This window comes from Haemorhous mexicanus, chromosome 6 (genome assembly GCF_027477595.1).
Source record: "Haemorhous mexicanus isolate bHaeMex1 chromosome 6, bHaeMex1.pri, whole genome shotgun sequence".
NCBI classification, from domain to species: domain Eukaryota; kingdom Metazoa; phylum Chordata; class Aves; order Passeriformes; family Fringillidae; genus Haemorhous; species Haemorhous mexicanus.
The window spans coordinates 64,647,001-64,666,619 of NC_082346.1; the positions used below are offsets into that span (position 1 = coordinate 64,647,001).

Below are 19,619 nucleotides of genomic sequence, written 5' to 3' on the forward strand. Positions count from 1 at the left end.
AGAGATTATTCCTGTGCAGCCAAAAATGATTGCTGTGGGATTCCTGTGCAACCAGAAGTGATCCCTGCAACCAGAAATTTTTCTCTGTGCAGCCAGAGATAATTCCTGCAACCAGAAATGATTCCTGCAGGAATTCCTGCAACCAGAAATTATTCCTGTGCAGCCAGAAATGATTCCTGCAGGGATCCCTGCAACCATAAATGATCCCTGCAACCAGAAATTATTCTCTGTGCAGCCAGAGATAATTCCTGCAACCAGAAATGATTCCTGCAGGAATCCCTCTACAACCAGAAATTATTCCTGTAGGGATCCCTGTACAGCCAGAAATGATTCCTGTACAGTCAGAAATGATTCCTGCAACCAGAAATGATCCCTGCAATCAGCAGTGATCCCTGTGGGATCCCTCCCAGGTTTCCCTCCCATCCTGCTGGAGCTGATCCTGTGGAATCACAGCTGCACACTCCAAACAAAACCATAATTTTTGCATCCAAACCCTTGGTGGCACTTGAGGGCTTTCCCCTGGGACTGGTTGCTCTGTCCCAAATGAGATCTTTTCCCTGGAAAAGTGCCCCAAGTTTCCACATTGTTCATCTTTATGGCCAGAGGGGAGGTAAAATTGCCATTCCATGTGAAATGGAGTGAAAAGCAAAAACTTCTCTTGGTTCCCACTGCTTCAGTACAACAAACTTTGTGTTGGCCATAAAGATGGGGAGGATGAGGAATTCCAAGGAAATTCTGGGCATTTAAAAGCTGGAAGTGAAATAAGATTGTGGTTTATTCAATATTTATTTTGCAAAATCAATATTGTCCTGAAAAGTTCCATCAGCTTATTCAAGGAAATTATTGTAGCAGCTGGGACAGAAATAGTTTGGATCCTTCACTCCTGTGTGTAATTCTGGTTTTATTTAGGAGCAAGCCTTTGATCCATATGAAACCTTGTCCCAGGATATTCTCTCTCCACAATTTCATGAGCATTTTAACAACTTAATGGCCAAACCTGCTGTGGCTCTCCACTTCCAGGTGAGTGCAAATGAGAAATGCACTAATGCTTTAATTCTCATATTTCAGAGGTTGCAATTCTGTCAGTAATTCTTTGCTTCAGCTAAGGAAGAAATCCTCGAGGTCCTTCCCTTCCTTCAGAGTGGGATATTTTGACTTTTCCTCTTGCTGTAAAAGCAGGCACAGCTCTGAGCCATCCATGGGTGTTTTCCTCCTCCCATCCTATGTGAGAACAGAGGGTGAATTCTCACACTGCCACTTTGATTTTACCTTTTACAGCCAACCACAGGCACACAAACACCTTCTTTTCATTTTCTCCTGTGCACATCCAGGCCTCCTTCAGCCCTGAGGCTGGGACTGGTTCTTTTTCTGGAATAATTCTGCAGTAATTCCTTACTCACTGCTGGCCTGCAGAATAATCTGTGATTCTTTTATTGGTTATTGCTTCTTTCTGCCTGTGTAGCAGAGTTGTTAATTAAAAATGCTGCTCAGGCTGGCTTGGTGTTCAGAAATGCCCTTAGAGAAGCTGCTGAGCAAGTGATGGGGCACTGGTGCTCCCAGTTAAGCCCAGTTTAGTGGTGCTGGGGCATCTCTGCAGGATGAGATCCTCTGAGCCCTTCCTTCAGGGAGTTCAAGGAGCTCTGCAGCTCCTTGCTGAGCTGGATCATCTCACCCTTCAGAATTCCTTCAGGAAGGCTCTTTGCCTCCTGCCCTCCTAAATTCAAAGCTCAAAGCTGGAACTGAATTCTTTCATTCCAGATCCAATTGATATTTAAGTCAGGTGGTGAATCTGGCCTCCTTTCTGTCCCTGAGGTAATTCACTTTCTCCTCAGATGGAAGGTGGCAGGAATTTCACCACTGGCTGGAAAAATCTCTCCTCATCTTACACCCTGAATTGCTGCCTTAGTAACTCCTGGGAATGGAAAATATTTCTCATTTTTGAAGTGATAAACCTGTGATTCTGTTTCTGAGAGTGATACTGATTTCTCCAGTACCCAGTGAGGCCTCCATATTTCAGTGGGATATTGGACACAGTGAGAGCACAGTGAATATTCTGAATATTTCAGTGTAAATAATCCTGGTTTTTTTCCTTCCAGTCCACAGCTGAAGGATTTAAGGAGGCTGTCCAGTATGTCCTGCCTCGCCTCATGCTGATCCCAGTCTATCACTGCTTGCACTACTTTGAGCTGCTGCAGGTAAATGGAGCCACACTCTTATTTCTGACTGAAAAGAATTATTCATGTAGAAAATCTGAGCTTTTAAATAGCTGGTTATGTTTTACTTCCTCAGAAAATGAAAATTATTTGACACTGTTACTTGGTTTCTGAAAAGTAAAAACATACTTAAAAATCTTTAAAAGCATCTATTGCTCTCAAAGGAACATTTAAACTACATTTTATTAAATCTTTATTGAACTTGAGTTCTAATATAGTTGAATTTTTTTTAATTATGAGTTAATTTAAATTTTAATTAAAAATTTAAAAACATTTGAAATCTAAAAATTGAATACACAAATCTAATTTCTTCCTTCTGTGAGTTCTGAATTTTTTATCCATTCAGCTAAGCAGGATTCAGTCAGAATTCTCAGTCTCAGCTCACACTCCAGCTGCAGCTCAGTTTATTTTTATTATTTCAGAATAATCCATTCTTAATATTCAACCATTTGTCCTGAGTCCTAGCTGGAATCAGCTGAGGATAATGGAAAAAAGGTTCTGTTTGCCCCATTGTGGGGGGAAAGTTTGAGATGCTTTAAGGGTAAATGAATGATTAACTAGCAGGGATGAACTTCAGTTCAGTGGTAGAACAGCCTGTGGCTGTGGCTGACATTTGGGAATAGCAGAGAAATGGCTCTGGGAGGTTCTCAGGGTAAAATCTGATGCTGCACAGGTGAGTTACAGGGATTTCCTTTGTGGTTTAGAGGATTTACTTGTATGAAGGAGGAGAACAGAATTTATCTATAATCCAGCCTGAATATTTCTAGGAGTTGTGTTAATGCCAGGTCTGTCATCAATATTTAGCACAAGCTCCTTGGTGGTTTTTATTTCTACTTCATTTCACTCTTGTTTTCCTCATGTCTGCTGTGATTTTTTTGCATCTCCTGATTTAAATAATTAAAAACAAGGGATGGTTTATTTTGACCCATCCCCAGTGAATGGATTGCCAAGATTTTACAGAAAAGTTGAAATTCCAGAATGGTTTGGGTTGGAAGGGACCTTAAAAATCACCTGGTTCCAAGCCCTGCCATGGGCTGGGACAGCTCCCAATACACCAAATATGTGATTTCAGCACATTTTCAACTATTAAACATTTCTAGTGATAGTCAGTTTAGAAAACAGTTCCAAAAAACTTTAAAAAATCCAAACAGTCTTAATTTTTTACAGCTTCCTGACAGGAGGGTCAGGCTCTGCCAGGGGAGGTTTACATTGGAGATCAGGAGAAATTTCTTCATCAGAAGAGTCTCTTTTAAAATCTTGAATTTCCCTTTCCATCATCATCATCATCACCTGTGTGGGATAATTCTCTGGAAATTCTGAACATTTTCCAGGTTGAAAAGCCAGACCTGGGGCAGGGCCCTGCCTGGTGCTGAGGGTCAGGTAATTCATGCCCCATTGTGTCTCAGAGCTGGGAAAGTGCATCAGGATGAAATTTAAGGATGAAATCACATGCTGCCACAGCTCTGGGGGATTCTGGACCTGGAGCTGGTTTAAAAGGGTAAAATAAATTGTGGTTTTTCCCTTTTTGAGGAAACATTACCACAGGTGCCCTGTAGAGCAGAGTTTTTCTCCTATTTTTGATAAACACAGCCTGGCAAAAGAATTTTGTTGTGTTTTTCTTTATTTTAATTGATCATACAGCATGAAAGATGATCATTAGCAGTGAAAACATTGAAATTTGACCTTCATCCACAGTGCATGAGATTTCTGAGTAGAATCTGACACTTGGCTGTCTCACAACCTTGTGAGCACAGGACAGAAATCTGAAATATCACCCTGGAGAAATGGTCAGTCCAGAGTATTTTGTTGTGTTCCCTTTAGTTACAGATTTCAAATTTGGATTTTATGTTGTACTTTGAAAAAATCCTGAATTTACAGCAGAGATTTTTAAAAAGCAGAGTGGTTTTGGGGATTAAAAAATATTTATTCAACAATTCTAAAATATTATTGTATGATATATTATATTATTACTCTATGTTATATTAATCACATAACATTATATGTTATATTAATACAATATATAACATTAAAAACTGGTGGTAGTGCTTCTCTGGTGCCATTGCATTTGCCTCTAGGAATTATGGTTGAAGAACACCAAAATGGAAACAAAAAAGCAACAAACCACTCATATTCTCACAGTTTCAGTAGGGAGAGAAGCTCAGATTGAGACTTTTACTCCTTGAGCAAGTTACCAAAAACCCCTTCTGAACTGGCAGGTGAATAAAATAATGATTTACACAAACCCAGGCCTCAGTATTTGCTTTTTTTGCAAAGCAGCTAAACTGAGATGAATAAAATTAAAATGTGAAAGGCCTGAAAATTCTTTCAAGCTCTAGAACTTTTCCTCCTTGGTGGAAAAACCTTCAGGATCTACATCAGAGCCTCCTCTTGGCCTGAGCAAAGGGCTCAAGGTCCTGGATGGAATCCTTCCTTCCCACAGATTATCCCTGATTCCTGCTCCTGACTCATCCAGCAACATCTGAAATTATCCCTCAGTTGCTTCTCCCACCTTCAGGATTCTGCATTTCACACCTTTTCCATGTTCTTTGCATTTCCATGGCTGGCAGCAAGGAAAAATAGAATTTCCAGAGGTTGACATCTGATTTTTCCCTTCCCTGTGCTGTTCCTCAGCTTCCCAGAAATTCTGAGCCACAAAACTCTTCCTTTCTTGAATATGGAGGTGGTTTGGGCATGGAAAACGAAAAGTTTGGTAATTTAAACAACATGGGAGTGGTCCAATCCTGTTCTCTCAATTAGTTTTAGAATAAACTGAGGGACCCAGCTGAGGGAATGCAGTGGGGAAAGGAAAAGAAGGATTCTGCCATGCCAGTGAGTGTGAGGAAGATTTCTCTTCAATTCTGGAGGTAAAACAGAGTTTATCCCAAGTTGTCATAATTTTGCCCACCAATTTATTAGCTTGAATTTTCCTTTAAAAACTTCTCAGAATCCCAGACTGGTTTGTGTTGGAAGGGAGCTCAAAACCCAATTTATTCCAGCCCCTGCCATGGGCAGTTCAGATGATCTTGGATGTGAAAAGGATTAAAAAGAAAAATCTTTTATTTTTTCGGATTTTTGAAGTTTTTTAGGTATCACCTAAAGAACCAAAACGAGGAAGTTTTAGGTTTTGCTCAAAGCATGTTGCTGCCAGGGGGATGGAGATTAAATGAAAATCTGTGGAATTCCCTAATTCAGGAAGTTTCTGCTGAGTGGAGGAGATGGATTTAGCCTTTATACAAAAGCAATACATTTGTTCTCACTGTCTTTCCATTTTTCTGTAGTAGCAAATCTTACATTTCAGACTTTCTTTTACTCTTTGCTCTGTGCAAAATTCTTGAGTTTGCTGAAGGTGGCAGAATTCAGGAGGATAAGAAGCAAAGAGAGTCTTGCTCCTTCTTGTCTTAAGTCTGGATTGTTGAGATGGACTCATGGAAGGAAGACAGACAGAGTTCCATAAACCAGCTCTGGACCCTTGGCTGTCTCAAACCTTGAAACTCTTGAATTAAACCAGTTTGAAACAGGATATTGATGATAACAGGCAAAACAATACCTGACAATTAAAGGTGAAGGGTGGGTACATTAAAAGATAAAGGTTTCTAAACTTGATGAATATCCCCTGATTTTTCCTGAAGCTCTGACAAATATTTGTAATTTCATGCACATCTGCTTTTGGTTGGGGCTCAGTAAAAAGTCACTGACTTGAAATCACCGAAATTTCACCGAGTGCTTCTTTCAGTCTTCTCACCCTGCTGGAAATGAGGCAGATCTGAAAGAAAATCAATGTTTGTTTGTTGTGTGCCAGCAATTGCAGGAGTGCAGTGAGGATGAAGAGGACAGGGAGTGCCTGAAGCAGGCCATCACTGCCCTGCTGAACCTGCAGTGCAGCATGGAGCGCATTTACAGCAAGCACTCCCCGCGGCGCCGCCCCGGGTAAGCACCCCGAGCCTCCCTGCCCCCCACAGCTGGCAGGGAGGGAGATCAATCCCCTTTTCCTGCTGGAAAATCTCTGTAATTCCTTTTCAAGGCATGTGTTCTTGCCAGGTTTCTTTGTAGATGGAGCAGCAGGCAAAACCTTACCCACCTGTAGGAATTATGTGAATATTTGTCTTGGTTTGAATAGGTGGGTGTCTGTTAAGGAAGGCAGGAGTCTCTGCTGAAATGGAAAATGTAAATTCCTTCTTTCTGAATTATAATTTTGAAATTAAGGAGTTTTCAGGTAAAGATGTGGGAGTAGGAATAACAGTTTTTTGTTCGAGAAGAAAATAAAAATAAAATTTAAAAATGCAGTAATACAAAACAACAGTGACGGAGTCAGAATAAGACGTGACAGACACCCTGTGTGTCAGGGAGGTGGCACAGCCCCATCCCAGGGGGGCTCAGGGTGGTGGCACAGTCCCATCCCAGGGGGGCTCAGCCCTCCTGCAGTGCCAGCTGTGGTTCTGCTGGAGCAGGGATCCTGCACAAGGGGGGAGTTTTCCTCTGCAGCTCCAGGGCTGCTGGAGATGGGCCTGCTCTCCTCTGGGAATGCAGGGCAGGAGAAAGCTGCTCCTCTGGGAATGCAGTGGGCAAAGGCTGCTGGGCTGTTCCCAGGGCAGATTGGATCCAGGTAGGAATGCTTGGCTCCTCCCCTGGGAGGAGCATCTCCCCATGGGATGGTGGAATTTGATCAGCCCTGCAGGGACACTCAGTGGCCATGGACAGCAGAGGATTGGCTGTGGCAGAGATAAAGAAACCTGCCCCAGGAACAGCAGAGAACTGCCCAGCTCTGACAGATGGGGAATAGAACACACACCCCAAAACCACATCTTACAGCCCAGGACAATATTCTACTCCTTCCCAGCCAAAGCAGTGCATGTGGCTTTTTTGGAACTTGATTTTGATGGCAAAACAATCATGATTTAAACAGTTAATTCCATTGATTATTTTAGTCTTTTGGGATGACAAATCTGAACTGTGCCTACTGTGACATTTCTGTTCTCCTCGCAGGGAGCCGGTCTGTCGCTTCTACCACCGGCAGATCAGGAGCAAACACTTGGCCATCAAGAAAATGAACGAAATCCAGAAAAACATCGACGGCTGGGAAGGCAAAGACATCGGGCAGTGCTGCAACGAGTTCATCATGGAAGGGGGGCTGACGAAAATCGGGGCCAAACACGAGCGCCACATCTTCCTCTTTGACGGTTTGCTGATCAGCTGCAAAACCAACCACGGGCAGTCGCGCCTGCCCGGCTACAGCAGCGCCGAGTACAGGCTCAAGGAGAAGATCGTCATGAGGAAGATGCAGGTGGTGGACAAGGAGGACACCTCAGAGTACAAGCACGCCTTCGAGCTGGTGTCCAAGGACGACAGCAGCGTCCTGTTTGCCGCCAGGTCGGCCGAGGAGAAGAGCACGTGGATGGCGGCGCTGATCTCGCTGCAGTACCGCAGCACCCTGGACAGGATGCTGGACTCGGTGCTGCTGCAGGAGGAGAACGAGCAGCCCCTGAGGCTGCCCAGCCCCAGCGTCTATCGCTTCGTGGTGGAGGACTCCGAGGAGAACATCGTGTTTGAGGACAACCTGCAGAGCAGGAATGGAATTCCCATCATCAAAGGGGGCACGGTGGTGAAGCTCATCGAGAGGCTGACCTACCATATGTACGCAGGTATCCTGAGCTGTGCTTTTGAATCCTTTTAGCTTTGTAATGAAATGTAAAATCAGATCTGCAGGCAGTAAAAATATGTTATTAAATCACCTGGCTTTGCAGGCAGAGCTGTAAGGAAATTCTGGGTATGCAAACCTTTCATCCCCTAAAAAAACCACAAAAATATGTTTCCATGTTTCATCATGGCCAAAGCAATGGAGCTGTTACAGGCTGAGGCTCTGTGAAGGAAGAAGAGAGTTGAAGGTTATATTTATTATATTTATTTAATTTTAAATTTTTATTTAATTTTTTAATTTTTTTTTATTTAGCTGTATTTTTTATATTTATTGCATTCAGCCTGCCACTTTTGAAGTACCTGACTTGAAGGTTATATTTATTATATTTACTGTATTTATTATATTTATTACATTCAGCCTGCCACTCTGTGAAGTATCTGAGTTGAAGGTTATATTTTTTTAATTTTTTAATTTTATTTTTTATTTTGCTGTATTTTTTTATATTTATTATATTCAGCCTGCTGCTTTGTGAAGTATCAGGGTTGAAGGATATATTTATTATATTTACTGTATTTTTTATATTTATTACATTCAGCCCACCACTCTGTGAAGTATCTGGGTTGAAGCTTATATATATTATATTTAATTTATTTTTATTTTATTTTTTCATTTTTATTTTATTTTATTTTTCATTTTACTGTATTTTTTATATTTATTAAATTCAGCCCACCACTCTGTGGAGTATCTAGGTTGAAGGTTATGTTTATTATATTTACTGTATTGTTTGTATTTATTATATTCAGCCTGACACTCTGTGAAGTATCTGAGTTTTAGGTTATATATTTTTTTTAATTTTTATTTTTTATTTTATTTTATTTAAAATTTTATTTTGCCGTATTTTTTATATTTACTATATTCAGCCTGCCTCTTTGTGAAGTATCTGAGTTGAAGGTTATATTTATTATATTTACTGTATTTTTTATATTTATTACATTCAGCCCACCACTCTGTGGAGTATCTGGGTTGGAGGTTATACATATTATCTTAAATTTATTTTTATTTTATTTTTTCATTTTTATTTTATTTTTCATTTTGTTGTATTATTTATATTTATTAAATTCAGCCCACCACTCTGTGGAGTATCTGGGTTGGAGGTTATATTTATTATATTTACTGTATTTTTTATATTTATTACATTCAGCCCACCACTCTGTGGAGTATCTGGGTTGAAGCTTATATATATTATATTTAATTTATTTTTATTTTATTTTTTCATTTTTATTTTATTTTATTTTTTATTTTACTGTATTTTTTATATTTATTACATTCAGCCCACCACTCTGTGGAGTATCTGGGTTGGAGGTTATATTTATTATATTTGCTGTATTATTTATATTTATTACATTCAGCCCACTGCTCTGTGGAGTATCTGGGTTGAAGTGGATGCCAATCACCATCAGATTTTTCAGCCTCTCAGTTCTGAAAGGCCCAGAAGTGAAAGCTTAAGGAGTTCCATGAAGTGCTGATGCTGAGGAAAACGCTGGCTCTCATTTTTGGGGTGCATGGGGAAGCTGGTGCTGTTGGGACTGATGTGCAATTTTTGTTACATTTCCCCAGTAGCTCAGCTGGTCAGAGACACAGGTTTTAAGAGAATATTGGATGTGCAGTTCAATATTTTTCAGGGAAAAGCACCAAAGAACTGAGTGAAAATTCCCCAAGCCCTGTCATTTCTGGTGTTTTTCAAATACAGGGTTTGCCTTACAGTATCTTTCCTGCACATTAAACTTTTTCTGTATTTTATTTCTGATCTCTTGCAACTGGATAAACCCCCCTGCTGTCGTTTTCATACTGAATCCTTCCAGATCCTAATTTTGTCCGGACTTTCCTGACCACCTACCGCTCCTTTTGCAAGCCCCAGGAGCTGCTGAGTCTGCTGATAGAAAGGTGAGCAGTGATCCTCCTTTCTGAAGGCATGGAAAAGGTTTGGAATCACTGAATAAAATCCCAGAATGGTTTGAGAAAGGACCTTAAAACCCATCCAGTGCCACCCACCCCTTGCCACGGGCAGGGACACTTCCACTGTCCCAGGCTGCTCCAAGCCCTGTCCAAACTGACCTTGGATGCTTCCAGGGCTGGAGCAGTCACAGTTCCTCTGGGAATTCTATTCCAGGGCCTCCCCACCCTCACAGCCAGGAATTTCTTCCTCAAAGCCCATCTAAGCCTCCTCTCTGTCAGTCTGAGGCCTTTCTCCTTGTCCTGTAACTTCAGTTCCTGATGAGTTTTCTGTATTTGGAATCATAGAACATCCTGAGTTGGAAGGGACCCACAAAAATCAGAGATTCCAAGTGCTCCTTTCCTGCTCAGGATCCCAGTGTCTAATGTCAGTGTTCTAGTGAAGTTTATAAACCAGGAACTTTCAAACAATGATCCAGGTTTTCAGTGCAGGCTTCCTTTTCCCAGTTTAAATGAGGTACCTGAATGAGGTATGAGCTGGGGCACCTGGTGTGCCTGGGCTGTGGGTGGTGATGTTGTGAACTGCTGAATTGGCTCATGAGAGAGCTGAGTGCACAATGGAAATTAGGACAGTTTGTTTGAAGGCACAGAATTAAGGGAAACAGCATTTTAATGCAGTGTGGTAAAGCTGCTCTTAAGCTCTCCTCTAATCTTCCTTTAATCATGCCAGCAGGTCCTTAAAAACCTTCTATCCCAGTCTAGACATGGTGTGATGAGCAGAGGAGCAGAGAATTAGCAGGGTGTGGAGCTGGGGAGGAGGGAATTCCGGGCAAACCGGGTGGCAGAGAAGCACCTGCTTCTCCCCACGCCGAGTTTATAGAAATAACATTTCTCTAAACTGCAGCTTGTGCACGGAGGGGTTGTGTTTAGTCCTGCTTGCCATCCCTGAGTGGTGTTTTCCCCCAGGTTTGAGATCCCTGAGCCCGAGCCCACGGAGGCAGACAGGCTGGCCATCGAGAAGGGGGAGCAGCCCATCAGCGCCGACCTGAAGCGCTTCCGCAAGGAATACGTGCAGCCCGTGCAGCTGAGGTGTGTGTGTGCCCCCTGCCCTGCCTGGCACTGCCAGCCTGGCCTGCCCTGGCTGCCAGAGCTCCTGCAGACCCTGAGCTCTGCTGGAGGCTTTAGCCATGTCTGCCAGCATCATATCCCAATCGTGTCCTGATTATCCCAGCGCCTGCCGGAGCTGGAGCTGGCCCAGCTGGGATCCCCACCCACGGCGCCTGTGGGTGAGGGATGTGGAGCTCAGAGCAGGGCTGGCCACACTCTCAAAGCATTCCTTGTTCCCAGGCCCTGGGAAGATAATTCCTCTGTTCCCAGTTTTCCAGCCCTGCTGGTGTTTCACTCCCTTTCCCAGCCCTGTGGATGTGGTTGCTCACAGACAGGGAGACTCTTGTCTGTGCTGCACATTGCAGTGGGCTGCAGGGAATCTTCAAGGTCTTGCTGACCAAGCTAATTTGGGGAACAATTAAGCATTTCTTGCATGAATGAGAGTAATTGTTGCCCTGATTAGGGATCAAGACAGGAGGAGACACAGATCACAAGCAGTGTTTGCTTGAGCAACTTTTAGTCATTACACTGATGAGTAACACCAAGATGTTCCTATTAAAGGCACATTAATTTTACTAATAGTAATTATTAATTACACACACAGAGAACCCTCAGTTACTCTGCTACCACACATTGCTGTTGGAACAACAGCAGTTGACTCAAAGGTCACACTGACATGCCAGTACCTCCAAGGTGTTCAGAAAGTCACTCAGGGGTGCCATTTTTATCAGAAACCTGTGTGCATATATATATAAAATATTTTAAAGATAAATCTGTCTGTAACCCTGTAGTTTTCCTCGACACAGAGCTGCCACCACCTCCTTGAATGTGATCCAAGTCACACAACCTCACCATAACCTTGGTCCTCCTGCGTGCTGCTGGCCTTGGGCAGCTTATCAGGCCCTTGGTGTTCCCACTCTATCAGCTCCTGGGGGTTCAGCAACACCAGAAGTCTGCACAGTTATCAGTTCCTGGGAGAGCTGCCTCTCAGCTCGTGCTTTCCCTGGTTTTGCTGTTTTCTGGGAGCTGTTTCTGATCCTTCCTGTGTACTTGCAGTAGCTTGAAGCTGTCTTCCAGCTGCAAATGAGTGACTTGGAGCTGCTGGTGGATAAACTCAGCACTTTGTGCATTTCAGTGTGGTTAAAAGCACTGACCTCTGCTTCAGAGGCTGCAATTTGGGAAAAAGGTGGAGAATTGAAGGTGTTTATCCCTTCCCTCCCTGCTTCCCTGCACTCTCCATCCTGTAGATAATGCAGTGCCCAGGCATGAAAGGGCTTGGGCACAAATGTGAGGGGATGGGGAGGAGGAGCTGAGCTGGAAGTGCAGTCTGCAGATCCAGGCACTCTCTGGCTTTCCCAGAGTTTTCACCACGGGATCTCAAGGGCAGAGATGGATTAGATAAGATCCTGTTACATGAAACTTGGATTAAAACTTTGCCTCTTGGAATGTGGCATTGATTTCCAGCCTGAATGATCTGTTTGGGCAGAAATTCTTTTATGGGATAAACCTTATTTTTTACCTTGCACACTGAGAAGAGATTTAAGGAATTTTCCATGTGTCCTTCATTTGTCCTCAATGTAGGGCTGATTTTTGCTCAGGTGAGAAATTGCACCTGAATAAATCAAAGTGTTGAAGGTGTGAGCTCAGCTTGTTTACCTGAAGAAGAGAAAACCCAGTTTTTTATTCTGATTTTTCCTGAGTGCAGAAGGCTGAAAAGCAGCTGGAGTTCACTTTTAGAGACTGATTTATTAGGGATTTGTGTAAGAAAGAGTAGAGAAAAATCAAGAGGAAGTTCAGTGTTATCCTTAAAGGATCTCCTGGATCTAATCAGGCCTTTTGGGTCATTAAAAATTGTATAAGCAGGGCAGTAACAACAACTTTGAAGATGAAATTGGTGTGTAGGAAAGAAAGAAAGAAAGACAAATTTGCTTCTTAACAAGTGGGAGATCCTAATTAGCTTTTTCATTAAAGAAAAAAAACACACAAAGAAAAAAAGGAAATTACAAGGAAAATTAGAAATCTCAATTTTATCTGATTTTGCTGAGTCTCTTCCTCTTCTGAAACCATCTCAACAGTGGCATTTTTATATTAGATTTTAAAATAGCACCAAGCTATATTTATGCTAAAACTATTCTTTAAAACCTATAAATTAGGTTTTTAAACCCCTGCCAAACGCAGCCTTTGCTGTGCTCCTTTGTCCATGAGTGTTTTGAGAGTCACCAACTACATGAATCTGTCACTAGAGTTTTGTAGGATTGTGGTTCATTTTTATGGGATAAGCCATGGAAATCCTTTAAAAGAAACTGAATATTTTTTCCTCTTTCCCCAGAATATTGAATGTGTTCCGGCACTGGGTCGAGCACCATTTTTATGATTTTGAGAGGGATCTGGAGCTGCTGGAGAGGCTGGAGACCTTCATTTCCAGTGTCAGAGGTGCAGTAAGGGGGGTCCTGTTCCCTTCCCACGTTTTGGTACAACTTCCCAGGCTGACCCTGGTGGATTTTGGGCCTGAGAATACCTTTACACACATGAGCCATTTTAATGCCTTTAATTGAGCTGTTTATGAGGCTTCCCTTTACATGAGGAAGTTTGGCCTGGAGCCCAAACAGCTCCTAAAAATTATTTCAAGCATTAGGATGATAATAACACTTTAAATGTATTTCCTTCTGGACAGTGTGCTCATCCTTGCCTGACTCTGTAATTCTTGCTGTCACCTTCCCCTTCTCCACAGAGAATTCCTTCTCTTTTGCTTTCTGAGCTTTTTCCATCCTGATTTTTCCCATTTATATAAAGTTCCAACTGAAAATCATTATCCTTTCAGAGGAGGATATTGGGCCCTTTTGGTATCTCTTCTTTATGAACTAGATTTTTTTTTGGCAGCCTCTGTGGATGGCAGCAGTGTTGGCATGTTTAATCCTTATCCTGGCAATTCCAGGTTTTCATTTTCAGTGTGCCAGGTCTTACATTGGGCAGCACAATTCTGAGACAATTAAAAGACCCTGGACACAGGGTCACTTTTTCCCACACCAAAACTGTCAGAGGATGTGGTTAAACAGGACAGGTTTCACATGTGTTTATTTGGCAGCTGATATAGGTGCAAAAACCTGTCAGGAAAAAATAGAGAAATAAAAGCTGATTCATGTACGTGCAGAAATGCAGAATTCTGAGTGTACATTCAAATTTTGGGGGAGTTGGTTTCACTAAATTACCAAAAGTCCTTTAAAATCAGAGCTTCCCAAAATGGTTTGGGTTGAAGGGAGCTTAAAGCCCATCCAGTGCCACCCTGCCATGGCAGGGACACCTTCCACTGTCCCAGGCTGCTCCAAGGCCTGTCCAGCCTGGCCTTGGGCACTTCCAGGGACAGCCACAGCTTCTCTGGACACCTTGTTCCAGGGCCTGCCCACTCTCTCAGCCAGGAATCCCAATCCCCAATATCCCATCTAACCCTGTCCTCCTACTGTTTGAATCCATTTCCCCCTGTCCTGTCCTTCCATCCTTTGTCCAAAGTCCCTCCAGCCTGAGCTCCAGTTCCCAAATACATTTATTTACAAACTCAAAATATTCCCTCCCAGAGGTTGCTCTATAACATTGACATTTATGAAAGAACATGAATTTATTAAAATCCAGCACTTACAACAAGATCAATGCACTTTTCCCCTCTTGGACTTGTAGTTTAACCCTCCCCTCTCTCAGTTTAAAACCAAACTTACAACAGCATTAAAAACAGTATGGGGGATGATTTTTTAAATGATTTCTCTTCTACAGGAAAATCCATGAAGAAGTGGGTGGAGTCCATTGCTAAGATCATCAAGAGGAAGAAAGCCCAGGCAGATGGGGTCAGCCACAACATCACCTTCGAGAGCCCCCCGCCGCCGCTGGAGTGGCACCTGTGGCGCGTGGGGCACGGCGAGGCGCTGGAGCTGATGACGCTGCACCCCATCGAGATCGCCCGGCAGCTCACCCTGCTCGAGTCCGACCTCTACAGGCAGGGCCCCTCTCTCCTGCTTCTCTTCTCGCTGGGGGTGGAAGCACAGGGCTGCTAAGGAGGGCAGGAGCCTCCCTGAAATGGAAAATGGAAAATGTTTCCTGTTCTATTTATGGGGTGCGCAGATGAAGGGAGGAATGATGAATCTGACTCCATGCTCTCAGGAGGCTCGTTTATTATTTTAAGATAGTGTATTATATTAAAGAATGCTGCAGTAAACTGTACTAAAGAATACAGAAAGGACACAGACAGAAAGCTAAAAAGATAATAATGAAAACTCCTGACTCCTTCCAGAGCCCTGACACAGCTTGGCCCTGGTTGGCCAAAGAGTGAAAACAACTCCCAGCAGAATGCAATGGAACAATCCCCAAACACATTCCACATGAGCACAACACAGGAGAAGCAAATGAGATAAGAATTGTTTTCCTTTATCTCTGAGGCTTCTCAGCTTCCCAGGAGAAAAATCCTGGGTAAAGGGATTTTTCAGAGAATGTGAATGCCACACCCTCTCTCCAGTTTGTTGTAATTTTGAAATTAAGGGGCTCTCAGGCAAAGATGTGGGAATAACAGTTCTTTATTAGAGAAGAAAATAAAATTTCAAAATGCTGTAATACAAAACAACAGTGACAGAGTCAGACCCTGCCCTGGCCCCCTGTGTGTCAGGGAGGTGGCACAGTCCCATCCCAGGGGGGCTCAGGGTGGTGGCACAGTCCCATCCCAGGGGGGCTCAGGGTGGTGGCACAGTCCCATCCCAGGGGGGCTCAGGGTGGTGGCACAGTCCCATCCCAGGGGGGCTCAGGGTGGTGGCACAGTCCCATCCCAGGGGGGCTCAGGCTGGTGGCACAGTCCCATCCCAGGGGGGCTCAGCCCTCCTGCAGTGCCAGCTGTGGTTCTGCTGGAGCAGGGATCCTGCACAAGGGGGGAGTTTTCCTCTGCAGCTCCAGGGCTGCTGGAGATGGGCCTGCTCTCCCTCTGGGAATGCAGGGCAGCAGAAAGCTGCTCCTCTGGGAATGCAGTGGGCAAAGGCTGCTGGGCTGTTCCCAGGGCAGATTGGATCCAGGTAGGAATGCTTGGCTCCTCCCCTGGGCGGAGCATCTCCCCATGGGATGGTGGAATTGGATCAGCCCTGCAGGGACACTCAGTGGCCATGGACAGCAGAGATCTCCTGGAGGGAGGGTTGGCTGTGGCAGAGATAAAGAAACCTGCCCCAGGAACAGCAGAGAGCTGCCCCATCAGATAGGAATAGAATACACACCCCCATTTCCAACCTAAGACAGTTTTCTTTTTTTTTTCTTGGGTTAGGGTTGGGATTAAAAGTGCTTGAGATGGTATTTTTTGTGTTTGGACTTAAGTGTTTATTAATTTTTATTTATATTATAGTGTTATAAGTCCTGATTTTTATAGTACTTCACTAATAAGTTACAAAATGGTTTTGTTTAGCTCTTTCTACAAGGTTTTTTAATGGTAAACTGTTTAATTAAGAAATAACTCTTAAATTATTTTTACTTTTAACTTAATAACTAATTATTTGTGTTTTGCAACGTGGATTTTTCTGTCGAATTATACAATACTACTTAAACTCATGAAGAAGGTGAAGAAGAAGAACTAGCTACTGCTTTAAACCTTCCTTCTGTCTTGTTTTAGATTTTATCTTTTAAAGCTTTAACCTCTGAGTTTTCTGCTATGTGGTATTATAGACTTCTCTTTAAACTCTACACTCATCATCTTAGTGCTATTACATAATTTTGGGAACTTTCTCTATGGCTTCAGGTTAAATGTAGTGTTTATTTGGGGGTCAGTGTCTTTCAACACACAAAGTCTAAAATTCTCAGCATCGAGGTTCCAGCACTCTCACACCTTTTTTGTCATTGTTTCAGCCAAAAAAATGCTCCTCATTCACACCATTGGTCAAAAATACCCTGTGACTTCCAAACTTTACAGGAAGAGGTTTCTTTGCTGTGTGCTCTATGTTAAAATATGCAAAGGAGTGAAAAAAAAAGAGTTTTTATCTCCATATCAGACTTGTGACAACAGAAATGCAGGGGAGATAATTCAGGAGTCTTACAAAATTCAAATTATAAAATCCTGTTCCTGCTTCAGAGATGGGAGGTTTTGTGTTGAAACCAACCTGTTGCTGCAAGTGCTTCACTTTCCTGTTTTGTTTTTAACTCTTTTGAAGTTGTTTTCTTGCCCTTTCAGAAAATTAAACTCACTCCTTTGTAATTTTCTTATCTGAAAATTCTTCTTCAAAATTATCCAATTTCAATGAAGATTAATATGTATTTCTTCTGTACTCGAGCACTCCAAAAGTTGTGGTTTGTATTAGATGAGGTGGGATTGGGTTTGTGAAATACCAGGTTGTGATTAAGGGGAGAAATAATCCATCAGTGCAGAGACAGAAATGACAGTTTTTATTGGTTCTGAGCATTTTGCCTCCTGTTTTGTCATTGCCAGGGCTGTGCAGCCTTCTGAACTCGTTGGCAGCGTGTGGACGAAGGAAGATAAGGAAATGAACTCCCCAAATCTCCTGAAAATGATTCGTCACACTACAAACCTCACGCTGTGGTTTGAGAAGTGAGTGCAGGGCAGTGCCACTGAGTGCTTTTCCCCTGGTGTGCTTGGGCTTTGCTGGTTTATTTCTGCAAATCCTCCCTTGGCTTTCCCACTCGAACACGTGTAAGATGTGATTCCAGAAATTCATACTTGAGATTCTGGAGAGAGAGCCAAAATCTGCATGAAGGATGGGTTTTCATGGAAAAATTTGATTTAATAACTCAGAAGGTGTCAGGTTTTATTTCTCAGTGTTTCTCAAATGGCATCTTTTGATCAGGTGCATTGTGGAGACAGAGAACTTTGAGGAGCGAGTGGCTGTGCTGAGCAGGATCATCGAAATCCTGCAGGTCTTCCAGGACCTCAATAATTTCAATGGTGTTCTGGAGATTGTCAGTGCTGTGAACTCTGTCTCTGTCTACAGGCTGGATCACACATTTGAGGTGAGTTTAGAGCACGGAAAAGGAAATTAAATCAGAATCCAGAGCTGGGTCCCACACGGTTCTGGGTGAAATCCATCGTTGGCAGCAAAGCCTCCCTGGAGTAAAACAGAAAAACAAGAATGTGAATAAAATTATTTGAGTTTTGTATGGCTCTGAAAGGCAGCACCAGGCCTTGAAGTTAAAATAAAAAATAAAATGTTACATTTTTATTAAAGACCAAATTTAATAACTTTAAAATTAAAATAATAATCTGTTTTCAGTAATCTGGAATCTTTTCTTCGGGATCCACATGACTGAATTGTTGGGGGCTGCAATCCAGAGCAAACCATTGCCACAAGAGGTTCTTTGAAACCTTCATTTCAATTCCAAATTTTGCTCAGAGAGCCAAGGATTTGCCTTGTATTTGCTAACCATGCTGTTGAGAACATTTCCATCCCTATTTTTTTTTTTTCTTTTAATTTTGACAACTCAGGCACTCCAAGAAAGGAAAAAAAGAGTTTTGGATGAAGCAGTAGAATTAAGCCAAGATCATTTTAAGAAGTATTTAGCTAAGCTGAAGTCAATCAACCCTCCCTGTGTGCCTTTTTTTGGTAAGTGACATCAAATTTTTTGTGTGGTGTCGCTCTGAAGCGGAGTTTGCTGCAGATGTATGGTTAAAAAGTGCTTTTGTTTTAATCAGGAATATACCTAACAAATATCTTGAAGACAGAAGAAGGGAATCCTGACTTCCTTAAAAGACAAGGGAAGGAATTAATTAACTTCAGTAAGAGGAGAAAAGTGGCTGAAATTACAGGAGAAATTCAGCAGTACCAAAACCAGCCCTACTGCTTACGGGTCGAGCCAGAAATCCGGGTAAGCAGCCATGAAAAATCTCTTTGGGGACTGGAGAGGGGCAAAAATGCCAAAGAATCTTCCACCACTGGAGTAATTTTGCATGAATAGTGATTATCAAAAGAGGGGGGAGCAGTGGGTGGTAGACAACAAAGAACCACACAAAGGAGCAGCCAGAAGTGGTGAAAAATGACATTTTGAATCACTGGATTACGAGTATTTCATTAAGATTTTCTCTGTGTGCTTATTTTTTAAATATTCTTGCTACTTGTTTCATTCAGAAATTCTTTGAAAATCTCAATCCCATGGGGAAGATACCAGAAAAGGAGTTTACAGATTATCTGTTCAACAAGTCCTTGGAGATTGAACCTCGGAACTGCAAGCAACCCCCTCGATTTGTGAGTTTTTTCCTGAAATTTCATGGGATCAGAGAGCACCCTGAGTTGGAAGGGAACCACAGGGATCATCAGGTCCAATTCCTGCAATATTTAATTAAAATTAAATTGCTGCAATTCCCTGACCACCGTGGAAATAACACACGGTTACCTCAATAAGCCAGATATATTTTCTTCAGAATTCCTTATCCTGAGTTGATTTTCCACCTAAACTTGATTTAAAAATACTCCTACTCCTGATGTTTGTCTCTACTAAAATATATTATCTTTGTCTGATTTTAAAACTCACTTTTTTCCCCCCAAAACTTGAAATATTGCTGTTAAATTTGTATTTCTTCTCATAAAGTCATATGATAAAATATGGAGTAATATTTTTCATTTCACAATACCAAGAAATTTTAATTAAAATATTACTTTTATACATATTTTCAGTATTCTTTAAGATAATTTCTGGTTTTGTTTTGTCTAAATACTTTGTATTATTGCAAAAACTGCAGACTTTACCAG

The 19,619-nt window shown here is 42.2% G+C and overlaps 1 protein-coding gene across 1 annotated transcript in view; it reads left to right on the forward strand.

Annotated features, from left to right (window-relative positions):
* The window catches only part of SOS2 (SOS Ras/Rho guanine nucleotide exchange factor 2), a 49,139-nt gene that overhangs the window by 24,011 nt on the left and 5,509 nt on the right, over positions 1–19,619 (forward strand). Inside the window, exons 7-19 of the mRNA XM_059850701.1 lie at positions 910–1,020; positions 2,097–2,195; positions 6,013–6,140; positions 7,197–7,852; positions 9,711–9,792; positions 10,768–10,890; positions 13,238–13,341; positions 14,674–14,893; positions 17,348–17,467; positions 17,724–17,886; positions 18,359–18,476; positions 18,566–18,738; positions 18,999–19,115. Of these exons, the coding sequence (XP_059706684.1) occupies positions 910–1,020; positions 2,097–2,195; positions 6,013–6,140; positions 7,197–7,852; positions 9,711–9,792; positions 10,768–10,890; positions 13,238–13,341; positions 14,674–14,893; positions 17,348–17,467; positions 17,724–17,886; positions 18,359–18,476; positions 18,566–18,738; positions 18,999–19,115 (2,214 nt within the window). The remainder of the gene's footprint in view (positions 1–909; positions 1,021–2,096; positions 2,196–6,012; positions 6,141–7,196; positions 7,853–9,710; positions 9,793–10,767; positions 10,891–13,237; positions 13,342–14,673; positions 14,894–17,347; positions 17,468–17,723; positions 17,887–18,358; positions 18,477–18,565; positions 18,739–18,998; positions 19,116–19,619) is intronic.